At 34.8% G+C, this 25,138-nt stretch overlaps 1 protein-coding gene across 6 annotated transcripts; it reads left to right on the top strand.

Moving 5' to 3' along the window:
• The first annotated feature begins 1,925 nt into the window (after positions 1-1,925).
• On the top strand, positions 1,926-25,138 carry LOC129267351 (SID1 transmembrane family member 1-like). Of its 6 annotated transcripts, XM_064103353.1 has the most exons (18): positions 1,926-2,042; positions 2,845-3,000; positions 3,907-3,952; positions 5,554-5,652; positions 6,942-7,028; positions 7,462-7,561; positions 8,201-8,266; positions 9,038-9,131; positions 9,772-9,815; positions 11,992-12,003; positions 14,261-14,338; positions 17,945-18,022; positions 19,628-19,755; positions 20,424-20,564; positions 22,775-22,848; positions 23,277-23,400; positions 23,705-23,822; positions 24,943-25,138. In XM_064103353.1, exons 1-18 carry the CDS (start codon positions 1,996-1,998, stop codon positions 25,101-25,103), a joined length of 1,653 nt encoding a protein of 550 aa, XP_063959423.1. In that variant the 5' UTR covers positions 1,926-1,995; the 3' UTR covers positions 25,104-25,138. The 6 variants fall into 6 exon arrangements, with proteins under 6 accessions (XP_063959423.1, XP_063959426.1, XP_063959422.1 ...); XM_064103356.1 differs by lacking the exon at positions 17,945-18,022; XM_064103352.1 differs by lacking the exon at positions 11,992-12,003 and having other exon boundaries at positions 14,243-14,338.

The following is a 25,138-nucleotide window of genomic DNA, read 5'->3' on the forward strand; positions in this document are numbered from 1 at the left end:
ATCATGAAAATAATGCAAAGTAGAATACATGTACATGCAATCTACCTTTCAGTTATATTTATATATTTTCAGTTACATTTGTAAATGTGAAACCAAAATTGATAAAAACTCATTGCAATAAAAAACTATGGTGAATATTTCGCTGGAAATGAAGAGGTCCACTTAGAAGCTGGATCGTAGACCCCTCGGATAACAATAGTTATAATGAATTACATATGAAATAAATACCTATGACAATGGCCAACAGAGAGAACCATACAAAAAAAGAAAAGACATGGGAATACACAGTGAACCAACATAGTGAGGGGAGAATGATAGATTTGATCTCTTTCGTTCTCTTGAACTTAATAAATAAACACGGATTCACTGACGATCAATATTTTAAAGGATTTGAGAATCATTCTTTTGAAAATGCCATCTCAAGTTTAACGCTTAATGAAAAAATCCTGATAATGGGCCTAAGATTAAATAAAATATTATTTCTCAATTCAGCATATCCTTTGTAATTTCAATGAAATTAATCCTCACTTACAAACCGTGTTTTGAATACGTTTTGTCCTTGGCTTTTATTGAGACCCAATAATCGAGCTCATCGCCCACGCCCCCGCCCTTCCCAGTTCTATAACAACCTTCCCGCCCGCGCTTCAAAAAGATAGATCAAAAGCATCGCTTTTCAAAAGCATGCCTGTTAAGAAAGATTTACTAACGGGATGCAAATTCTCAACTCCAGCTCATCGATTTCAGCTAAATAATCCCCTTCATGCACCGGCTACGTGCGAGTACTATGAATAGCCAATCAACAATGGCGTACGTTGCTAGGGGCGGAGCTTAGTACAGCGCGAAGATTTGAGCTTGCTGAACGAGCGGAGTGTCAGAAAAGTTCGAACTGACCGAAAAAAACACTCGCAGAAAAACGGCTTTTTCGATACTTTCCCGTTATCATTTTCGATTGATTTTTTTACAGACTATACTTGAAACATTAAACATCCCTAAAATGTAAAAATAAAAATTTCGACATTTTTGAAGATTTTTAGCATTTTACCCATTTTCTCAATTCGGTATCGAGCGACTTCTGTCTGATTTAGACAAACCATGTCACAAATGTTGTGGATCATCATCGTAATAAAGGGATGGTCCGGGCTGAAAATATTTATATCTTAATACATACAGTAGTGTAGAATTCACTGAGCAAAATGCCAAAAATTTCAAAATCGAATGACAAATAATAAAGTTATTGAAGTTTAAAGTTTAGCAATATTTTGTGAAAACAGTCGTCATGAATATTCATTAGGTGGGCTGATGACATCCCATCCCCACTTTCCGTTTTCTTATGTTATTACATAAAATCATAATTTTTTCATTATTTCATACTTGTGTGAATAATATGTCTCCTTATAATGAAATAAGTTGCAGCAATAAATATCTAATGCACTAAATCAGTTGTCAATCCAATTTTTCTAGTTCTTGGAGGAAAAATTGAATAAACCTAATTTAATATAATAAAATACAAAAGAACAAGTGGGGATATGAATATAAAAAAATAAAAGAAAGTAAAGTTTGCATGAAAAAAAAAATACATTCTGTGTGACTACATATATATGTAGTGTACATGTAATATGTCGGTCTACATCAGTGAATTCTACTCTATGTATTAAGATATAAATATTTTCAACCTGGACCATCCCTTTGAGGGAAGCTCGTCTGGACATTAATTGTAGTAATGGTATACATGTACAGTAGATGATTATAAGAAGTGTAGGGTAAATGTGATCATATAATAAGATAAACTAATTAGGATTTTGATAACAAAGAAAAAAAGAATTGTTCCTTCACAAATTAAATTATATCTTGGATCAGCTGACACTAAAATAAAATAGCCAAGCATTATATCTTTTCCAATTGTCTGTTGTTTCTCATCAGGATGAAGCTATCCGTTTCCACTTCACGAGCGATGATGCGGTTCCAGAGTTTCCTGTGCTCCTGGTAGTTAAACAGATGAGGAGTGTGCTGTCTTGGACTGTGCCTTATGTGTCTACTGATGGGTAAGATAGATGTTCCGATTTAAGTCTTAAATTTTACATATTAAACAAAAAACAACAGTGTACTATTAAAGGCTACTCTTTAGCCAGAATGAAAACAGTAGTGTGCGAGCAAAGTTCTTGTTTTACAATGAATAATTTTCCTAATTTTTAAAAGCATTGCTGTCAGATTCTCCTATTTTGACATTGAAATAGTGAGTCTTAATATAAGTGAGCTGGCCCTTTGTGATTTTTTTTTGTCATTTGTTTGAAAATGTCTTTTTCTTTCCTTATTAAAATTTTACATTTATATTTATTAATAACAGACATTACACAAAGTGCAGGGTTATTCAGTATATAGCCACAATTAAAACATGAATATTTATGTGCAAGCAAAGTTCTTGAAGTGCATCAATTTGGAATATTTATCCTGATGTTAAAGAATAAATGCTGTCATATTCTTTTATTTTGTCTTTAATCTTTTCAATATACTGGCCGTTTATGCTGTTTTTGTGGGTTTTTTCTCATTGGTTGAAAATATATTTGCATTTATACCTTATATCCGGTATGTATTCCCAGATTTCTACCAAGATAAATATTTATGGGGTGCTACAATACACTTACATGTATGCTTTATTTCAAATCTACATATATTGCAAGTCTCAAATTCAAACTTAATGGGTCGTTACAAGAAAGTTACATGGCAATCAAGAGCAAATAAACAAAAAAAAAGCATTTCACTTGCACTTGATTTATGTTTGAATCAGAATTAAATATTTTATATCAGTCTAATGCACATATGATGTATTCATTTCCCTGCCCGCAGCCAAAAGTATGGTTCCGTCAGCAAGACGCTGTGTCCTGATGCTTCTAACCGGAATACTAGCATGGAGGAAACTATCATAGTAGTCGTCAGTACATCATCGGCCATTGACGTATCATTCACCCTCCTTGGGAATTTTGTCGGTGATTTCAATCTGCAGTAAGTTTGATTTCAAATTGGCAATGTTTTCTGTTTCCTTGTTCATCCTGGTAAAGTGCATGTTTTCTGAAATACCAGAAACAGAATAAATTCATAGAATACATGAAGTACATGAGATCTATGATAGGAAAAAATATTTGTCAAGCAAAAAATAAGAAAAATTATATGGGCAGTTAAAATTATGAAATGAAAATCCACGTCCATTAAAAACAGAATTGTCCATCAGTGAATATTTTTGTATCAAACCTGTTTAGGTGTTGTGTATGCCTATTTGCATTCCTTATGTACAGTGCATACATGTATATGGAAATTTATATATTTGCTTTATCATGATTTTGTTTTATAGTGCACCATGCCAACAAGAGTAAAGAATTAAACAGTTTTAACACCAAAAGAACCCAGTGTCTGTAGAGATGTATTTTAGACATTTCAAAACAGAGGACTTCAATTTCATACAGTACATGTATCTTTGAAAAACATTATTTTTGTGAGCCAAGTCTTCAATAACTTGGATATCAAGTTAATTTGTAGTTTTATTTTTTTTATTTCTCTCTCTCATTTTTTCAGTTTCGAGTCCTTAGTGTTTGTGATTTATTTTGCATTTAAACAAATTATTCTGTATTGAGAATTATTGCTTTTTTGTTTGTCTACTCTGAGTTCTTACTGTATCTTTCTAACCCACCAACAAAGACGTTATTTTAACATAGACTTTTATATACGAATGAAATTTAATTGTCTTTCTGAATATATTATTATTATTATTATATGACCAGACCACATTCATGTTGTCTAATTATGAAAGAAGACATTCAGAAGTATTATTTATACCTGGTACAGAGGTAACATGTTAGTATTTCCTGTTTTTATGGCTATCAAATTTAACATATTTCCTTGTTTCATTTTCAGATCAAATAGAAGCATTACATTCTCAAGCAATCCATCTGCGCCCCAGGTAAAATGAATAATATTATCATCCACTACAATTTAAAAAAAATTTCTTTCACATTTCTACTTTTTTCTTATTGCTTGTATTGTTATTTAAATTCTGTTACTTTTTTCTTGTTGTATCGTACAGTATTATCCTTGTCCATGTGTTTGTATATTTTCTAAAGGATGTCAATAAAATGATTGGAATTGAATTGAATTTTTGAAAGTTGCAATACCAAATACATTATGATAATTTGTTGATAGTATCAGTAGTATCAATCAATGTTGATCACTTTTTTGTCGCTGGTTTCCCAATTTTTTTTTAAATGTCCATGTATTACATGTATTATAATACTCATTCACACCACAGTCCTATAATCTTGTATTTTATTGATGTTATGAGCTTAAAGGGATGGTCCAGGCTGAAAATATTTATATCTTAATACATGGAGTAGACTTCACTGAGCAAAATGCCGAAAATTTCATCAAAATCGGATGACAAATAATAAAGTTATTCAAGTTTAAAGTTCAGCAATATTTTGTGAAAACAGTCGTCATGAATATTCATTAGGTGGGCTGATGATGTCACATCCCCACTTGTTCTTTTGTATTTTATTATATGAAATTAGGTTTGTTGAATTTTTTCCTCCAAGAACTAGAAAAATTGGATTGACAACTGATTTAGTGCATTAGATATTTATTGCTGCAACTTATTTCATTATAAGGGAGACATATTATTCACACAAGTATGAAATAATGAAAAAGTTCAATAACTTTGTTATTTGTTATGTGATTTTGATATGAAATTTTTTTGTATTTTGCTCAGTGAATTCTACTCTATTTATTAAGCTATAAATATTTTCAGCCCGGACCATCCCTTTAAAGCCTCTTTTACTTTGAATGAATCGGAATGTGTTGAATGTTATTTTGTTTGATATTGATTATTAAAGCAAGCATAATGAATGATACGTATGTCACCACCCTCACTCAATTAATGTCCCTCTTTCACAAGATTATTAACTATTTGTCTATTTGTCTTTAATTAGTTTACTTTTAATTAGTTTTAAAGATGTTCAGATTTGAAAGAGAGCCAACGATGATTAACATCATTCATAGCGAGGTCTCTTGTTCTCCTTGATGTAACTTTAATAGAGAAATATACAATCTCAAAAGCAAGACTGAACCAAATTACACATTAAAAAAAAGAATGAACCAAAAATGATTAAAAAAAAGATCAACATGTACATGTAAAAAAAAGACTCTTATCAATAGAAGAATAATTATGAGGACTTGATAATGTCATTGTATACTTTATTAGGGGGGATATCATTCTGAGCTATTCATGTACATGTATTTCCATTCATGATCTTATTGGATTTGCGAGCAGTAATTCATTTTTTTTATCTTGATTTCATATTTCTCTTCTCAACCTAGTATTTAGACCACCCAGATTCTGTGAAAGTATTGAATTAGCCAAGGAAGAAACCTTTTGTGATGACAAATGTAATTTATTGAATTAATTTATTAAAAAAAAGGAGGAGGGGGTAGTCTTCAATTTTCCTATTTTCCCTTTCCTGTTATGTCTACAAAATCTCCAAATCTATTTTCTTATTATCTTTTGTATAGTATTATCAATATGAATTTCCAGAGGGAGTAGACATGGTGCTGGTGAAAGCCCATTCAGAGAATTCAACATGTGCCTACCTTTCAGTGCAGAATGCACAGGTGAGTAGACTTATTCCACTTCCTCCATTCAGTAGATAGAAATCGGAATAACGCTCCAAAGAAATTGAAAACAAGAGTAACGTTATTGTAATGCTCTTTATTTCATTTTATAATTTTCATATTTAAATGACTGATAAGTAAACAGAAAAATTCTACAGGGCCTACTAGTATTAAGGGTGGGTTAGCCCCCGAAATACTAAAAATAGAAAGGAGCCCTGGAAATCGCTATTCATCCCAATTAGTGCTGTTAGCGATAACCTCTTTATCGCTAGTCCTGTCGATAATCGCTTCTTTTTTTGCCACTTAGCGATATCGATATCCTTTCTCTTGTTGTCGATAATACCTTCTATTATTTTAGGGACATGACAGTGTTTTTCCGTGATTGCGAAAATGGACGGAATTCATGGAAACGGCCTTTTGAAAGTGGCTTTTCAAACGGAAAATGCACAGAACAGCAACAGAAATCTCAACAAAATACAAATACTTACTAGCCACAAAACACGATCTCACTTCGTTGCAATAATGACAATCCAATCATCGTGGCTGCACTCGTCTCCATCACTCGATCATATTGAAAGTACCAACCACAGAGCTACATGTAGAAGGCAGCACACAGCCATGTGTTGCTGCCCTCTACGTTCGAATATTTAACAGCACAATATCAAAATGGTGGATAGGCGAAAGTCGTTGACTGCTCAGAACGATGTCCAAAAAGCCCCAAAATTTCCGATAAAATTTTATCCAACCCTAAAATAATGCTAATAACGTGAAAGGTGAGGATGTATTCATGCTAAATATGTTTGTTAAAAGATGTTTTGTAATTTTTTTAATCCGTTGAACGCGGACTTTTAAGCGTTTTTGGTACAGTGGCAGATACAAATTTTGTATTGTGACATCGCTAATATAAAACATGCGTATTGATTATTTTCTTTTGTCGATAGTTATCGATATCGGTAAGTCATTTTTAGCGATATGTAAACAGAAAATTTTAAATACCAATAACAGCACTAATCCCAATCTCACAGCTAATCCAATGTTGCAGACTTAGACAGTAAGTTGTGAAAAGTACCGTAGTGTTTAATAGTAAAACATATCAATGTTTGAACGGTATTCTTGGATTATCACCGTATTGTTTAATAGTAAAACATATCAATGTTTCAACGGTATTCTTGGATTATCTGTCCCCCGTCTGTCCTGTTTTCATCTTCTCATCTATTTTTTTTCCCTTTGTTGGAGAAATATTTTCATATAAAGTTAGAGATTGCTCAATATTTTTCTACCCATCTCAGTGTCCAATCTTTGACGATTTTTCCACTGTGAGGTACAACGAAGGAATCTTTCAGACGATGACAAAACAAGCCGCAATCACAGTCACAGTAAGTCAAGAAGGGGGCAAAAATTGTCAAAAATTAAAAATGCCTTTGAGTTGTAACCACTCTTTGTATGAAGGAATAAATATTCCTTGATTTAATTTGTAATTGAGCATTGTTCCCATAGAATATGTTCAATCACAAAGTGACCATGTAAGTACATGTATACATGTGTACTTTATGAAATGTGCAATGGTTTCTGAATTTCCATCCATTGCAGACATGAGATTTAACATAAATAGTGAAAATGCTAATTATATTTCAGTTATCTGAAATGTCATTCTCTTTGTTGTAATCTACAGCAGTTCTCTGGTTTATAAAATGTTATTCTCTTGATTATAATCTATATAGTTCCTTTGTTTATAAAATGTTATTCTTGTATCTTGTTTAAAAAATTTCATTCTCTTTTTTAATGTTTAATCTTTTTTCATCTTGACAGAGAGACATGTATAAATCAGGATTCTTTTACGTTGTAGTGGTTGTGCATCCAAATGACAATATGTGTGACAATAACTACAGGACACTGACTCCTCTCGAAGGTGAGAAATCTGTAATCTATATGTGTGGGTGCATCGTGGTCTAGTGGTTCTGACTCTCGCCTTTCAAACAGAGGGTCGTGGGTTTGAATCCTAGCCATGGCGTGTTTTCCTTCAGCAAGAAATTTATCCACACTGTGCTGCACTCGACCCATGTGAGGTAAATGGGAACTGGCAGAAAGTAATTCCTCAAAAAGCTGTGCGCACCAGAATCGGTAGACTAGCTTAGCCGGGGTAATATAGGAGTGCCTTGAGCACCTAGCAAGGTGGATACGTGCGCTATACAAATCCTATATTATTATTTATATGCGAGATTCAAATTGGAAATATGTCACATCAACATATTATGTTACCGTGAAGGAGGAGAAGCAGGAAGATAATGTTTGGATTTTGTATATGCCATTTAAACTAAGTTCTACCGCAGTGGTATTAATGAAAATCCATATTCTGTGTTTTCTAATAGATTTTTCTATGATGATACTATTATCATTTGAGAGTGCTAGAAAAATCAAATTAAATAAGAGGAAAAGAGAAGGGGAAGAGGAAGGGGGGGGGGGTGGGTATAGAATTAAGTGTCATGATTTTGTCTTCCTCTTTTAAAGTTGTACCACTGGATTAAAATTCTCTTTTATATTCCTCCAGCTCAATATTCAGGTTCATCTCCACGGACGAAGATTGTGACCCTGAGAGTGAAGCACACACTGGAAAGTGAGTACTTTATTGTCTGTGCAAACATATTTATCATCCTTTACATGTAAAGCATAGATACCAAAATCCCTGCAATCTAATTGGTCAATCTTTGTGCAATTAGTGCTACTAGCCCTTCGATCTATATCAATTGATTTTTTGTTCACAACAGCGATACATACATGTACATGTATACTATACTCAACTGGTGTTGTACTTGAAATCAGATGCACAAGGTTCCAGCATACATGTATTCCTTGGAAACTCCAATTTCTTAAGATCCATATCTTTTCATAGACCGCTTGAATGACACTTTTCTTTTTTATTATTTGGAGAGTGGGGGGAGGGGAGGGGCTGTTGTTGCTGTGGTTTTTATGAGCAGACCCTTATAATAAGTACAGGAAAGGTACATTGTATACATAGTATAGTAGCTAGCCATGGTATTGACATTGTACAAGCTTTCCAGCCATCACCCCCGATGTCCCACTCTTAAGCCTAGTATAGGTAAAGGTATACGGTATATTACATGTATGTGGCATTTGAGCCTAGTAATGGCATCTAGACTAGCATATTGTGAAGTTACATGTACATGTAGCTACAATGTACAGTATACATACTATAGTACTGTAGAAGGGATGTTAATGATGTGTATTTAGTACATGTAGATGGTCACAATTTCTCACAGAGGGTCTCTATAACACTTTTGGCTTGCCAGGCATCCAATAAATTTGCCATGGATCTTGTAATCACCAACACATGGTAACTTGATATTGTTCTTGGTCTTTACTGTAGCTCATGATTACTGGAAACCGATCGTGACCACTTTTGGGGTCATCCTGGCTATCTACTTCCTCTCTGGATTCATTATTGCTGGAAACATAATGAGGTAAGAAAAAAAAACCTATTTTACTCTGATGTCACAAGCTATAATTATGATCTCTGATGAGTGTCATTTTTTCTGTTATGATTAGTCACATGAAGGGCTCTCCACTAATAAAATAGCAAGAAATTCTCAGTTCGGGATATAAAGAAGTATATCTGTCTCCAAAAAAACTTCATTCATATTCTCAATGATTTTCTCATCTTTTCAAGCCGTACCATAATTTCATGATTAACATTCAGCCCTCTATTTTGATATTTTTGTTCGACTCACAACTCCAGCTTACTTTCTAAATTCTTACAGATTTTGGCTAATTGTAATTGTAACAATACACATCTTAATAATTTCATGTCATCTGCTTTTTACATCATTGTACTTTTATTGTTAATTGTATGTTTTTACTTGCCACTTTAGCTTTAAGATTCCTTCACATGTACTCACCAATTTATTTATGCCTCTCTTATGATGTTGTTATGTAAGTGAATTGTTATAATTGTTATGTTATGATATGTACATTGTCACAGGGCCCCATGGGAGACCAACAAATTGTTGAATGGGCTTCCCTGAAAAGAAAAAAAAGTCTCCCCTCATTGGCCGTTATGTATGAAGCAAAGTTACACTTACAATTTTTTTTTTTAATTTTCAGGCAAAAGAAAGCTGATATGATGGCAGGGACTGCTTCAGAAAGAGGTAAAGATACAATGCAGTTCTGGTTGTAGATTTAAATCCAGAAGAGAAGTGTATCAAAGCTACCACTGTGAAACACAAATATGCTTACACAACTGGTGGATCCAGGGGGGCACAGCTGGCCCTAGTCACCCCCCTTTTTTTTTGCTTGTCAAATTTTCCCTTGGAAAAATGTCCCCCCCCCTTTCGAAAAATCCTGGATCCGCCCCGGCTTACACTTTCAGAATCATCAAAATAATACCAAATTGACTCCATTGAAAGGTTGCATATGCACTGTACACAATTGAGTATGTACATGTACATGTGTGTATTCTCAGTCTGGCGGTTTCTGTCTGCCCTTGATATTTGAATGTAAGGGCATTTGGAGAACCATCCTGTACAGTGAATTTTTTTTCATTCCCCCTTTTTTTTTTATTTAAAAAGTTTAAAGCTCACAATATTACTACATCTATTTCCATTTTTGCCATGACCCTTGTTTATCTGTACACCTTGTTTTGTCATTTTCCCCCCATACATTACATGTACAGTACATGTATTTCTGTCATATCTTCAGTGTGCTCTGTTAATTACTGGTTTCCTGTTGATAATGATAATGATTATAATAATAATAACGGTATATTTACCTAGGGTAGCCACTTCAGTTCGGAAAACTGTTCTCCCAGCAGGCCCTGCTATTATTGATAGACATACACTTTCAAATGTTTTTGTAAAGTATTCAAATTGGATGGAAATTTGCCCTCTTAGACAAAATTAAGGGGGAAAAAAGCACAGGTAAAATGTAATAGTGTATGAATTGTATAAAAACACCTAAACAAGTACATGTACTACAATGCAAGTTTTTTTTTAATCAATACATACAATTTCAGATTTTTAATTTTTGTGTTCTCTGCATCTTAAAAAAAAAATGATCATGGAAAAACAGAATCACCTTTATCTCGTCTTAAGAAAGTTCGGCAGAACATAGACAGTGTAGTTCTAGTATGAAGTCATGAATCTGACTTCTCAAAACATGGTTGATTTACAAAAATTAGTTTAAATTTCTAAGTATATTTGTGTGCATGATCTCTTGTGCATCTTGCTTGTCATTTATATAATTTAGGAACAAACTTCAATCCAAAAGCAATTGAATACCCGGTTTTTTTTTTTGTTATTCAAAATTTTTGATAATACCAACTTTACTTCTTCATAACTTTATATTTTCAAATGGACAGGTATAAAACTTGTAGACACAATGTAATTTTGGTATTTCAATCAATGTTTCACCTCATCTCAAAATATGTACAATCCAGAATACATGTACATGTAGTTTATTGGGTGATTTCAAGTTCGGTGTTCGGTGTTGGTGTTGAGAGCGTAAAAAGGCCGCTGAACCGAGCTCCAACACGGAGCTGGGTTCAGAGGAACGATACCGATTGCGTAATCGATAGCACATGATGTCACGCCTCTGTGCTGTGCTGCTAAATCATCTCAACTTCATGCGAGAAGTCTCGACGAAAATGAAATCGGAGAGAAATGCATTAAATTCTCATCATACAGAATACCCATACTTTAATTTATTCAAGAATACTATAGAGTAAACATTATTCTTCATCAAAATATATAAAGCTCAAATGATTTGTACTCATCTTAACTGTAAAATTTAATTATACGGGGATGTTTCATCTGGTTCGCTGCATGTTCGCGAGCTTGAGATTGCCAACACCAACACCAAACTTGAAATCACGATTTTCCCAATCTTAGGGGGTTTGGTGTTGGTGAATGGGGAAATTGCACGTAGATCGTCAACACTAGCCAGAGTGCTGGGTTCAGCAGACGACATTAAACACCAGCCTTCAACACGAACTGCCGGAAATACGTCATATTTTCCGAGGTCAATCCCAACACCAGCCTGATTTCAAGTACGGTGGTGTAGCTGGTGTTGGTGTTGTCACAACACCAACACCAGATTTTAACACCATACTTGAAATCACCCATTGTGTTGTTTATGTACTGTATGTATGTAGAGTAGCATGTTGAATCAATTGTAGGAATGTTTTGATAATCTACATGTATCTGTAGACCATATTCATTGTCATCTGTTAATGCCCTGCCCCCTTTTCTATGATTGACATATATCTTTGTTTATGCTGTTGCCTGGATACTATTCTACATTCCTCTGTGAAACGAATCATTTCATCAGTTGTTCTGCTTGGTACAGTATACATATTTTGTCATATTAACATATTGCATGATGTGCACGAATGGCATGATATACCTTTATTTTGAGTGCATTTTGCTTTGATGTGAAGTGGATTGGAATACTGAACCATAGGTTAACAAAAAAATGCCTTATACTAAAATCTTGATTATTTTAACCAAGCAAGTGTAATTTAGAATAGGGTATTGCTATTTTGCTTTATGTGTCGAAGTGAATAGAATATTAAAAACAGGCCTATTATGATTTTCAAGATCTGTAGAACATTAGCCATTTTATAAAACTCCACAGGCATAATTGTGTTATTTCACCATTACATGTACATGTTGCTAAACCAAGACGGCCGTTCTGACATGTAGCAAGAGTACATGTAGTTTATAATTTTAGCACTAGGGTGTTATGGCAGCATTTGTACTTGTAATGACAGTGAGTATTGTTGCAGCACTGGTGTCACTGTGGTATGATAGGAACACTTTGCATGTTGACAAGCACCAGCACTTTAGAATTTACATGAACACCATGGTGTAGCCCCATTGTTCAGAAGCTGGTATTTTGGGGGTTATTAACTAATGTAAATGTATATGATTTTAACACCAGGGGTGTTTCATTCTGCATGCAATTGGGAATTGAAGTGCGGCTCTAGGGGTTGTTGCAAGAAAATATTTGCGATCAATTGCAAATATTCTGTTGCAATTTTACAATTGATAGATCAATGTTACATGTAGCTGTAGCAAATCAGATTAAACTTCTTGTTTCAAGGAGCAGATTAGCAATCAATCACTAATTTGCAATTAGCTTCAAGTCATCTGATTTAGGGACCAAAAAATAGACTTGCAATTGATCACAAGTTTCTTGCAAACACCCCATATGTCATACTTAATTCTTTGTGAAACCTCTTCCAGGATATCTTGTGAGCACCAAGTTTAATAACATTTTGGTATAGTGGAAACACTGGTGGTATACATAATGTAGGCACAAGGTGTAAATAGAACACTTTGGTATATACATTGAAATCACTTGGTTCATTAATAGAACTATAGTTTTATAATATGAGCACCATGGAATGAATGAGAGCTCACTGTGTTGTGTGAAAAGCACCATGGTCTATGACAGTCACTGAGGTATTGGTGCATGTTGAAGAATATACAGAATATAATCTGTTTTCGATGAAGGTTTCTAACATTTGTCCTGGTCTGGGGAGAATTCATGAAACAAGTAGTATTTTTGACTAACTATCGTTATAAGCTACTGAAATTCTTGCACCTGATTGGCTCAGAGCAAATTTGTTGGTGAAAATCACTATCTGGTTCATGAAACACTTCCCTGATCTATACAGTATATTTCAATTTTCAGGTTAACATGCCTTGAGTTGCTCCTTTGCTTCATATACATGTATGTAATTTCTAAAACTATTTTTCTGCTTTTAATAGTTTCAGCCATGTAATACTAACATATTACCATAGTCCAGCTTCAATAACTCATATTAACAGAATCAACAATTTCAACATGTTTTTCAGTACTTTGTTGCTGTGCCTCCTGTGAGAGTTTTGCTTGTTATTGGGTTCAGGTTGATACAGGTGTGGACCAAAGGCACCAATTTGAGGATGTTTATTTGCTTGTTGGGAAATTGTTTGTTGGGATATTGCCGTGGTGGGAGTGGCCTTTTATTAGCTCTTGTTTCATTTTTTGCACTGTGCATGTACATGCAAATTGTGTAGATGCTGTAGTTGAAAACAATCCGCTTTATTTGTAGAATCAAGTATTTTGAAAGTTTGCATATACATAGATAAAAAAGTAACATTTTTATCTCAAAAGGGAAGTCTACTTTCACTAAACTTGCATGTATGTCAATAAATCAACCTGTTAAGTATTATATTCTGCAATTTCCATAAGCTTTGTCAAGGGCCCAATGTATTCTAGTTGGCAATAGGTTAAATGCACTCCCATTGATAGTTGCACTTTATAGCCATGTGCAGCAAAGGTGCTCAATCAATACCCCTCCTGCAACAGTTGCACTATGAATTTGTGAAGCAAGAAACTTATGCTGTGATGTCTCAAGAATCTATTTTTTTTATGCATGTCACTGAACACATACAGTACGGAAAATAATAATTATATAATTTCTTTAATACTGAGCTCCCATATGATAAAGTCTTCCTAAGCTTATATTGAGATCAAATTAATGATGTTGAGCCTGCTTTCATCCCAAGAATATTCCAATGCACTAAATCTGCAGATTATATCATTCTCTCAGATCCAGAGTCCAATGCTCAAGACGGTCAGATGCCCTTTGCACAAGCAGATTCAGCAAGCAGTAACTACGGCACTGCAGGTCGGTATCAAAACCTGTTGTGAAATTTGTAATTCTGTGATTCTGGGGTAATATGATTTTATCCTCTTGATTTCATCCATTGCATGCTCAGTTATGAATCAATGTCCTATGAGAAAGTCTGTCTGGATAGATAGAAAGGGGGCTTGGTCAGAGAATGATTTTTTTTTACATTGAGCGAGACATAACATGTTGTTATTATGATCATTTTTCCAGTATAATTGAATACATGATACAGATATAATATCCTTTTTATTTTCTAATCTTCACGCACTAACATGGTATTAACAGAGCTAGAGTCAGGGGATTTTTTCCTCTATGGTAAACCACATTTTCCACACTTTTCTCATTATTGCTGATTCCCTTTTGCAAAACAGACGGTTTTCTTACATTTCAGTAGTATTGGCAGCAGCTGCATTTTAATACTGGTGGCGGTTAAGCTGTCTATACTTATTATAGGTATAGACATTATATGTAGATATTATAGGCCCACCAACATATTAGGCCTACGATATGTACATGTCAGAAACAATATAATCCCATTTATATTTGCTTTTATAATAAAGAATGATGCTAGCATTTCATTTTTGAAAAAAAATTCATGAGATTGCCAATTCAGACATATACATGTACATGTATTATTGACATTAATCATCATGCACACACATTCATTGCACATAAACACATGGCGGGGCTACTGCAGGGAATATTCACTCATTTAGGCCCGTATTCTGAAGTCAGGTTTTAATTCATGAGGAAAATTTAATTGTACATTGCTTTCACTGCAATAAGCAGTGAAAGCTGAAATCAGTTATTGGGGTTTCTTAATAGCTAAATCCATCTGTTGGTGTACTTTGCACCCATGTTTCTCTTCAGTGCTTCATCTTTACTTCCTATTTTTAAATTTTTAACATGATGCGTGCCTTTTCTACAAAACATGTTGTTTGCAGTGTATCTGTATATTTGTTTTCATGCTGCTATGGTTTATAATACACTGTAGTATACTAGCAGATGGTCTAATTCTCACCATCATGGCTCATCCCACTTGGTCTAACAATCAATTTCATGACGAAATACCTCCATTTGATTACACTATACCCCATTTTTTCTCAATGAATTCTGTTCTCCGAATACGAAAACCATACTGCCCCAGGCATGCAATGTAATTATCAAAACACCTGTTTCTTGACCTCGGTCCGAAGATAACACAACATCCCGAGTGCGGTCCGGGAAAACATGTCGCCATTTTTTATTCACTTACTTTCCTTATTTCGAGGTTGATTTTCTTCGTTTGAAATTGAAAATGGGCTAGCATTGAATTTCTGAATACAATATGCCTTTGAAAACGTGATTAAATATCGAATACAATAATTTAATTCCGAAGGTCCTTCTACAGGCAGAGAAGACTTACGTAATACACAGCTGTTGTTTATCATTTTGTCCTTGGCTCAACGCTCATAATCTGGCCTGTGGGGATTACCTGGCCAAGCGGGGTTGATCAGGCGGGTGTTTCATAAAGCTGTTCGTAAGTTAAGAGCGACTGCATGGTGATCATGTCTTGCGGTAAATGGTACAAACCATTGGCGATGATCACCAGTCGTTGTTAAAGTCGCTCTTAACTTACGAACAGCTTTATGAAACGACCCCCGGGGCTTGGAAATGATGTTTTAGATTTTCAAATGCAAAATGGGGTGAAATACCGCAGTTTGCCATCTGATCTGCGGTCCGTTTTCAAACGGGGGTAAGACGTAATGTGATAAATTAAAATTACTGTTTGGTGCAACCATCATTTGGTCTGATTTTTTCATTGACCTGTGCCCCGTTTTACCAAGAGTTGCAATTGATCCAATCAAACTCAACTATGGAAAGCCATCAATGTCAACATCTATTATGTATGTTTGTTCAAAATATTTTCTATTTTCTATGATGTACATTCATACATTCATTGTTTTCTTGAAAATTCAGTGTGCTTCTCTTTGTTTACAAAAGACATTGTGCAAAATTTTATAGAAAAAATTATGACAGTGATGGATTTCCATAGAGTTGAGAATTATTGAATCAATTGTAACTCTTTGTAAGACAGGACCCCGGTCTAGCTGTAATTTAGTCTGATAGCCAGAAAATTTGGTTCATAAACAGTCCACTTAATCATAATAGTCTAAGCGTTGTTAGACCAAGTGGATATTAGACCAAATGGAATTAGCCTAATTGGAAATTAGACAAAATGGTAAATGAGCTAATAGGCAATAATGCTAGTAAATGGTTAGTAGACAAACTGGTCTTAGATGTACTACGATTAGACCATGTACATGTAGGATGAGAAAAAATGGAAAGCAGACAAAGTGGGTATAAATCAAGTGGCAATTCGCTATTTCCTGCTTCAGATTTATAGAAAAAATAGTATAATGCACACTTCCATGTAATGTACATGAATTGAAGATATTATAAAGCACAGGGGTGGTATTCTGAAAATTGTCTTAACTTTTCTTGTAAGTCAGCAAGATAACAGCTCGCTAAAATTCTCTTAAATTGGTATTCTGAAAATTGTCTTATCTCTATAAGGACGTCCCCTATTTTATCTCTGACACGCCCAAAATTTCATCATCATCCAATCATTAAGCTTGTTACATGTATATGCTTAGGTCAACCAATAGAAGTGTCTCTTCTGAAAAAGAATGAAGCGCATTGTTGATATGAGGCGTAATTTCCTTGCGCCCCCGACGCTTATGCTTGTGCGCTTCTGTGCTAAAAATACACGTGGCTCTTCCTAAAGACATATTTTCTTTGAAAAGGTTCATCGCCTCGAACACCAATTTTTAATTGCTGAAAAGTCTACCAATCCGTTGTTATTTTTTCTTTGGAATGTCTCCTTTTGTAAAACATGATGTTATTGCGGGATGCAGCAAGAAATAATTATTGCAGACGGACAAATATCGCATGCAACAATAAGTTACAATAGCCCCCTACCTCTTGTAAATTTTCTTGTATTTTCCAAGGAAGTTAACAGAACGCAAAGATAAGAGAATTTTCAGAACACCTTTTATCTCGATATGTTATCTTGCGCACATAGATATTTATGCGCCGTTTTTAACTTTACGCATAATTCTAGCTCTGACATCATACGCGCTCAGCTTAAGTTACAAGAAAATTTACAAGAAACGATACAATAATTTTCGGAATACGGATTTGATTGTAACTCTAAAGATTCAAGAATATTTCTTTTAAGACAATTTTCAGAATACGGCCCCAGGTGTACAGTGTACATATATTTGTATTCATGCATATCCTTCTCTTGCTCAGGCTTGACTAAACTCCCTAATATTATACACTTTTTGTCAATACATGTACATGATAACTTACTTTTTCACGCTGACTCTTGCTGACATTGTCTGTTAGCTCTGTAGCCCTATACTGCTCCATTCATGTTTGAAAAAGAACCTGTGAGTCTGCATGCATAATTAACGACTGAATTACTTTCATCATCTCAAGTATTCGTGCATGAAATAGCATCCTTTTTCTGTTTCTCTTATACATTGCACATTAATTTCATTCTTTCCTTTGAATCTGTTATTTGGACCTTGCTTGTTCTGTCTACTGTTTATTACTTAGGTCCAGGCCCAATTCCAGGACTAGAATCATCTAACAGACTGGATAATGTTGTCAGGAATGGGAATAGTCCAACCTCAGGCAAGGACTAAATACAGTTTTCTATATTTAGTCAGATGTAGACTAATCTTGAGCCACTAATTTGCTTCAATAAGCCAAGGCTTGGATCCAAACCTTGTGTTTTCGAGCTCTAAGTTTCATTTCAAAATATAGGTTTTTTGTTTTTGTTTTTTTTCATGTAGGGCAAAAATAAAAAGGTCTTCAAAATCAGGATCCAAATTTTCACATCATCAGTACATCTCTAAGAAAAACAAAGTCAACCCCTCAATCTCATTTCAGTTATCGTTTTCATTCATCTAAACCTGTATGTAAAACATGGGTCTTACAGGTTAGTACATGCCTGCACATATTAATGTGCTTGTATGAGAGGAAAACATCTCACTCGATAAAAATTATACACATCCAAAAGAAATACATGTACATGTACATGTAAATACAAACATTTATTCCATCAAGTTTGAGCACCATTTTGATTATCCATTCATATCTAACACCCTTATTATTTTTAACCACTAAACTGCGTAGCACGTTATTATTACGTGCTGGGCGAGCGTACAAAAATCTGTGCGGGGCACGTAATATTATGTGCTTGACCTTTCTTATGTTTGAGGCGTCAGCTCCGCGCTGTTGATACCCCTACGATGAAAACAGCGCATGTACATGTATATCAAATTTTATACTATGGACACCAGATGGCGCTTTTCCACAAAAGTTATCGAAACTTTTGCAGTGATTTTTTATAAATGTTTGTATTCACTTTTCTATAGTGAAAGTGTACGGCGTCTCAGTTCAAAATGGCGACTCGCTGTGGAGAAGCGAATCGGAAGGATTTTGACGAAACTTTTGACGATAGGAGTGATAATTTTAGTGAAGGATCTGTGTCAGAAGGGGAGGATGTTTTTGTATGGATATTGGAAATACATGTAGTGATGATGAAAGTGATGTGATTATTTACAATTTTTTTCACCAAGTTGCTGTCGGTTGTAGTCCCAATAGATATACATGTAACTTGTGAGTCCCATTCAATAGCACTAGGGGGGTCAGTGTAATTATAGTCTATAGCAGTCAAGTGGTTAATGCAATTCATCTTTGATTTTGTTTTCAGATATTTAATAATGGTAGCAATTTCACTCAATACATTACACATGAGAACTAAGAATTTGATTGAAATGGACATGAATTTCCTTTGTGCATCTTATTATAAATTCATACATCATTTCAAACTAGACCCATTGTAAATGACGTGATAAATGTTTGATTGAGTGAAAAACACTGCAATTTCAAGTTTAGTGTTGAATTTTTGGTGTTGGTAATGTGCGATTTTTTGTACACTGTATATACATGTATCAGAACAACATCAAACTTAAAATATCCTTCTCAGCCAATCAAAATCAAGTATAGCCATATAGGCCGTGTTGCATTTTTCATGAAATCCTTGATTTGATTGGATGATGAGCATTGTTTCCATGGTAGTTAACATTGGATGGCAAAGTTACCATATGATATTGATAATAGTAACTTTGATAACCCAACCCCCCACCCCCATAGGTCCTGGGTTTTAGTTTTAAGCGTGAATTAAAAATGTTTGATGTATACATGTTTTTATATGTTTTATACGTTATGCAGAGAGACAATCGAGTCCTTCAAGAATAAAGCCAGATTCAGCAGAAAGAATTATTGCCAGTAGCGATGATGAGACTGATATCGATATGCTTGATGACATTGAATCTACCAAAGAGGTTTATAGGACAAAGGTAATAGAAAATGACAGAGTGAGAATTAGTGCAGGCCTGAATGATGTTTTTTTTTTGGGGGGGCATGGTGAGTGACTTAATACCTTACCTGACCGCTGTTCCTTCTCTTTGAAGAGGTTGGATGTCATGGTTTTCCATCTTTCTCTATCCAGTGCTATCTTGCAGCATTCGTTTATCTTTCTGCCTGTCATCTCTTCAATATTTCCAAGCCAGCTTTTTCTTTTACGTCCCCTTAATAAGAATTAAAATATGGTCTTTTGGTTTTAAGGAAAAAAAGTCCACTGTAACAGCGAAATGTTCCATACTTTCTGAAAGTATACTGGAAATTAACATTGATTCAAAAAGACACATCACCCATTGCAATTGTTGTGCATAATCTTATTGATTTTGATTTGCTCATTTCTCAGGCAATTACAAATTTTTCCCAGAATCATTCTGCAGATAATTTTTTTTTGTCAAATTAGAACTGAAAAGAAAATTTATTCATTTCACATCTCATGAAACCAGAATACTATACACAAAATACACAAACAAATATGTGCAAACTGATTTTTATGTATTTTGTTTGAAATAATTTTGGCATCATCACTAGAGCTGTAATAACATTTCATTATAAGTCTTTGCTTTTCTCTGATACTCAAATCTTTATAACATTTTTTGTTAAACAGACGGAGCTTTATGTCAGCGATCTATCTCGGAAGAAAGTCAACACACTGGAGAAGAAATACAACATGTACGCCTGGAACCTTATAACCGTCTCTGTATTCTATGCTCTCCCAGTTGTTCAACTTGTCATAACATATCAAGTGGTGAGTGGACTACAAGTATTTTAAGTTTTGATAGATCCTCCAAAGTTCCATGTCACCATTCCAATTTACTAAATTAAATGAGAAGAAATACAACATGTATGCATGGGACCTTATAACAGTCTCTGCATGATATGTTATAACCAGTTTTTCAACTGGTTATAACATATCAAGTGGTAAGATCTTATACCTACATGTATTTCAAGCTTTGATAGTTCCCCCAAAAGTCCATGTTACCAGTCCAATTTAATACTAGATTATATGAGAAGAACTGAAACATGTGATCCAAGAACTTTATAACCATCTCTTTATGCTATCCATTACATTTTTTAAAAATCCTTGTAAAAAAGTACCATACAGTACCATGGTATACTATACTATAGTAATACTATGGTAATACCATAGTATGCCATGGTACTGTGATTACAGTGAACCTTTCAAGTAGTATTATAAATTATAAACCTCTCTTTAAGAATGTCGAATAATCCGTTCCTCTGATTGGTCAAAACTGAGGTCATGTAAACGACCATGCCTTCAAAACAACAAATTAAGGTGGTAACCAAGGGCAACGGGCATAGTTAACAAGATTTCTGCCCGTTGCCCCCTGACCCACCCCTTAACGACGGGCATGGCAAAATTTGGCCGAGATCCCCATTTGATTGCATGCAAAATGTTGCTTTCTGCGGTGATTGCGGATACCATAAATATCCGCGCGATTTGATCGGAAGTTTTAGACAATTCGCGCATTTACGCGCTTATAGCGCTAGTGCGCGCAACGGATATGTCACATCGATGGAAAGATGCCGATCTTTGTCTTTTGCTTGTTGATTCCTGTTAAAATATATGGCATTATTTAAAAGAAGACTAACTTATTAAGGACATAACGGATGTATCAATCATCAAGTCTTGTTGCAGTTTTTCATTGAAATGCATGCTCGCAAAAGGTGAGTCGAATGAAAAGATAATACCGTTCGGTCACTGCACTTTCTAATTAATCTAACGTTAGACTACTCGTTAGGTATGACAAACGACAACGTTAGGTCGTGAAATCTACCGTTAGCTTTTATAGGAGTTAAGAGTAGATTCAAGATCTAAGTTAGATCTAATTAACGTTAGGCCTAATGAGTAATGTTCCGTTTAATCTTACTTTGGATTTGACGTAGCCGAGATCTAACGTTCATGACGTCGGTTAGATCTAACTTAGACTGTAACGTTAATGGAGATTTAACGTTAAGTCAGTAAACTTAACTTGGGGTAGCCTAGTTCAGACCCTAATTTGGTTCCTAAATAGGCCTAGTGGCAGTACTCAGTAGATCTAATTGGTATGGAATGCTTTAGTATTCGACTTCGAGACCTAACGTCAGGGGCTGGGCTAAGTTAGGGCCTAACGTTAGGCCTAATGTAATGTTAGCCTGTGGCTTAGGGCTTTTAGGCCTAAAACTTGTTTAAGATCTAGATCTAGCGTTAATTCGGTTCATAAAATATATATGGACTGCTTTTATATTCGAGACATGGTTGTTTCTTTCGGCTCGCGGGTACCGCATCGGCCAGACCATGCCCTCGGGCAAAGCCCTCGGGCATAGTCGCGCTGCGGCCCCCTTGAGCCTCTAGAAACAACCATGCCTCTCAAAGCAGTCCATATATCTATACTATTTGCCTGCTGAGCCATGAACCCCTGTGTGCTGAATTGTTTTCAGGGAGGGAAACAATGGATTGTTTGTTTGAGCGTGAAATGAGAAGTTCACCGCAACACCGAGTGTGCATTGGTGCGAAGTACCTTTGGAAATGGTTAAAGGCCTTTCTCTTTATTTAGATTACCCCCCCCCCCCCAAGTGAGTGTGACCATTGCATTTCATTACAAGATTATATAAGAATGGAAATGTGTTTATAAAGTGGATACATTTTGTCAGGTGCTTGATCAAGAAATAAATATGTGTACCTGCTTATTTGTTGTTTTGTTATATCAGTCATTTCTCAAGCATGGAATGGTTTGAGTACTTCAGGAGATAATCTTTGTATGTACCTTTCTGATGTCCAATAAATACATTTGTAAGATATGAATAAATGAATATAAAGATAATAAATAAATTAAATTAATAGATTCAAAAGGTTCTGGTTTTATGTTTAAGAATAAGAACACTTATTTTGCTTCCATGACTTGATTTCTGAATACGTTTTCAATCCATTTGTATTTACCATTTTTACATTAACAGGTTACGAATGTGACCGGAAACCAAGATTCCTGCTATTATAATTTTTTGTGTGCAAAGCCTTATGGATGGTTCAGGTAATGTTTTATTATGATGACAATAATTTTATTTCTCATTTCCGGTTCTTCTACAATTATTTTTTTTAAGTTAGGGTTTCTTTAAATATGATTTTTGAAACGTAAATTTGTCACTGGTCTATACCCCCTTGGTATATATTTAGCTTGGTCTCATCCCACATTGCCCAATCCTATTTCATGTGTACCTCATTAAAGTAAATATTACACTCATCTTTGATTCATGCAATATTGGGATTACCTTGTGGAATATCTTTGGTATCCCATTTTGAGCCATCCGATGCACAATAATTATTAACCCTTTACCAATTGAAATCTCTCGACCTGCTTTGATCCTTTGCCCGGCAGAACGATCATATTTAGCAGAAAAAATAATTTTAAGAAACTGTATTTTTAATCAATAAATTTGCTCTTTTTCCTGTTGGTTACAGTGCCTTCAACAATGTGTTTAGTAATACTGGCTATGTGATGCTAGGAATATTATTCCTCCTTCTTGTCTGGAGGAAAGAATATGCTCATAAGAAAAGAGTCCATGCTGGATACAAGAATGAATTGGTAATTATTCCCTTTCATCAAAAGTTTTTTCATTTTATTTCCCGAGGCTCATAGATGTCATATATATTTTTGTTTCATTCCTATCATTTGTGTTAATGACGATTGATTAGACTTTTATATTCATGACCATTTCTGTAAACAGATGGCTTGAATTTTTCCTGTTACTCTCACTTTAAAGTTCTATTATATGAAAACCTATTTCAAGATTTACCCAATTTAATCAAAACTGAATGAGTGTTTATGTATGAGAAATGCCAATTGCCCCTTCAACATGTATAATTGTTAATTACGATTCCATTTTCAGACTCATGGTATTCCTAAACACTATGGTCTGCTTTATGCCTTGGGCTATGCTCTTATCATGGAAGGTATTATGAGCGGCTCCTATCACGTCTGTCCAAACAGGGCAAACTACCAGTTTGGTAAGTACAGTGTGTTCTAATAAAAGTATCGCCTTAATAGGCTCCTAAATTTAGAATTTAAACCCCATATTTGATTTGATTTGATTTGATTTATTCATATACATCATTTTCAACATTACATAATATTCATATTAGTATAATCATTCATATTATATATACATGTACATGATTGGAGCATCATAAGCTCTATGAGCTTGAGAACGATGTTCCAATAAAAAAATGCATACACATGATACATAAATTATACATTTGCTAAGAGAATACATTCAATGATGCGAACATCAAGTAAGAGGTAAAAGAAGAGCAAGAGAGATAGAGTAAGGGGTGAAAAACAGAGTGGGAAAGAGAGAACTGAATAGAAGAGAGAAACATGAAGAGAGTACTAACAATATATAAAATACAAGACATCATACATGTATATCATCCTGTGTTTGTATCCAACATATATTCCCATTTCAAGTCGTTCATTCTGCATATTTCAATAATATTTTAATTGTTTTTATTATATGTATATAACCAGAAAATGACTTGACTATTTTGATATCTGAAAGATTAAGAAGGGGCTGATTCAGGCCCCCTTAGGTCTTAGCCAGTGACTGCGTGATCGGAACGAAAAATCGACACAAACCTTACCCTCAGTATCATCTCTGAAACTGAATTCTGAATCCGAATCACCCCCCCCCCCTCCAGTCTTATGATGGTTATACTGCACTTTCCCATTTTACATTACATAGCTAACTGCTTACAATGAATGTTTTCATAATCACACAAAATGATTAAAAGATAATCATTGCGAATAATTTTGTCCTATATAAATTAGAAGCGTGATCATTGTCTGTTTGATAAATAATGTACACTGTGTCGTGGTCTAGTGGTTGCAAGTGTCATCTTTCAATCTGAGGGACTCGGGTTCAAATCCCAGCTATGGTTTGTTTTCATTCAGCAAGAAATATACCCACATTGTGCTGCACTCAACCCAGGTGAGGTGAATGGGTACCCGGCAGGATTAATTCCTCGAATGCACCAAGCGCCTTTAACAGCTGGAGCTAAATCTGGGTAATATATAGTGCGCCATTGAATAGGCAACTAGATATTGCAATATTATTATTTGTTTCCATAGATACCGCCTACATGTACATGATAGCTTGTCTGGGGATGTTGAAAATGTACCAGCAGAGGCATCCAGATATCAACGCAAACTCCTACAAATCATTTGCTTTGTTTGCCGTTATACTCTTTATTGGATTTCTAGGGCTGGTAAGTTGTTCTGAGGAGTGGTAATAATCGTGATGATGATGGTTGTGATGATGGTTATG

This window comes from Lytechinus pictus, chromosome 8 (assembly GCF_037042905.1).
Source record: "Lytechinus pictus isolate F3 Inbred chromosome 8, Lp3.0, whole genome shotgun sequence".
Classification (NCBI taxonomy): Eukaryota; Metazoa; Echinodermata; class Echinoidea; order Temnopleuroida; family Toxopneustidae; genus Lytechinus; species Lytechinus pictus.

Excerpts from the sequence above, each read along its gene's own strand:
- LOC129267351 (XM_064103352.1), top strand. The coding sequence starts at position 1,996 with ATGAGGAGTGTGCTGTCTTGGACTGTGCCTTATGTGTCTACTGATGG. Across the intron at positions 8,267-9,037 it reads AGTGAAGCACACACTGGAAA|CTCATGATTACTGGAAACCG; the intron begins GTGAGTACTTTA and ends TCTTTACTGTAG. Across the intron at positions 19,756-20,423 it reads AAGAGGTTTATAGGACAAAG|ACGGAGCTTTATGTCAGCGA; the intron begins GTAATAGAAAAT and ends TTTGTTAAACAG.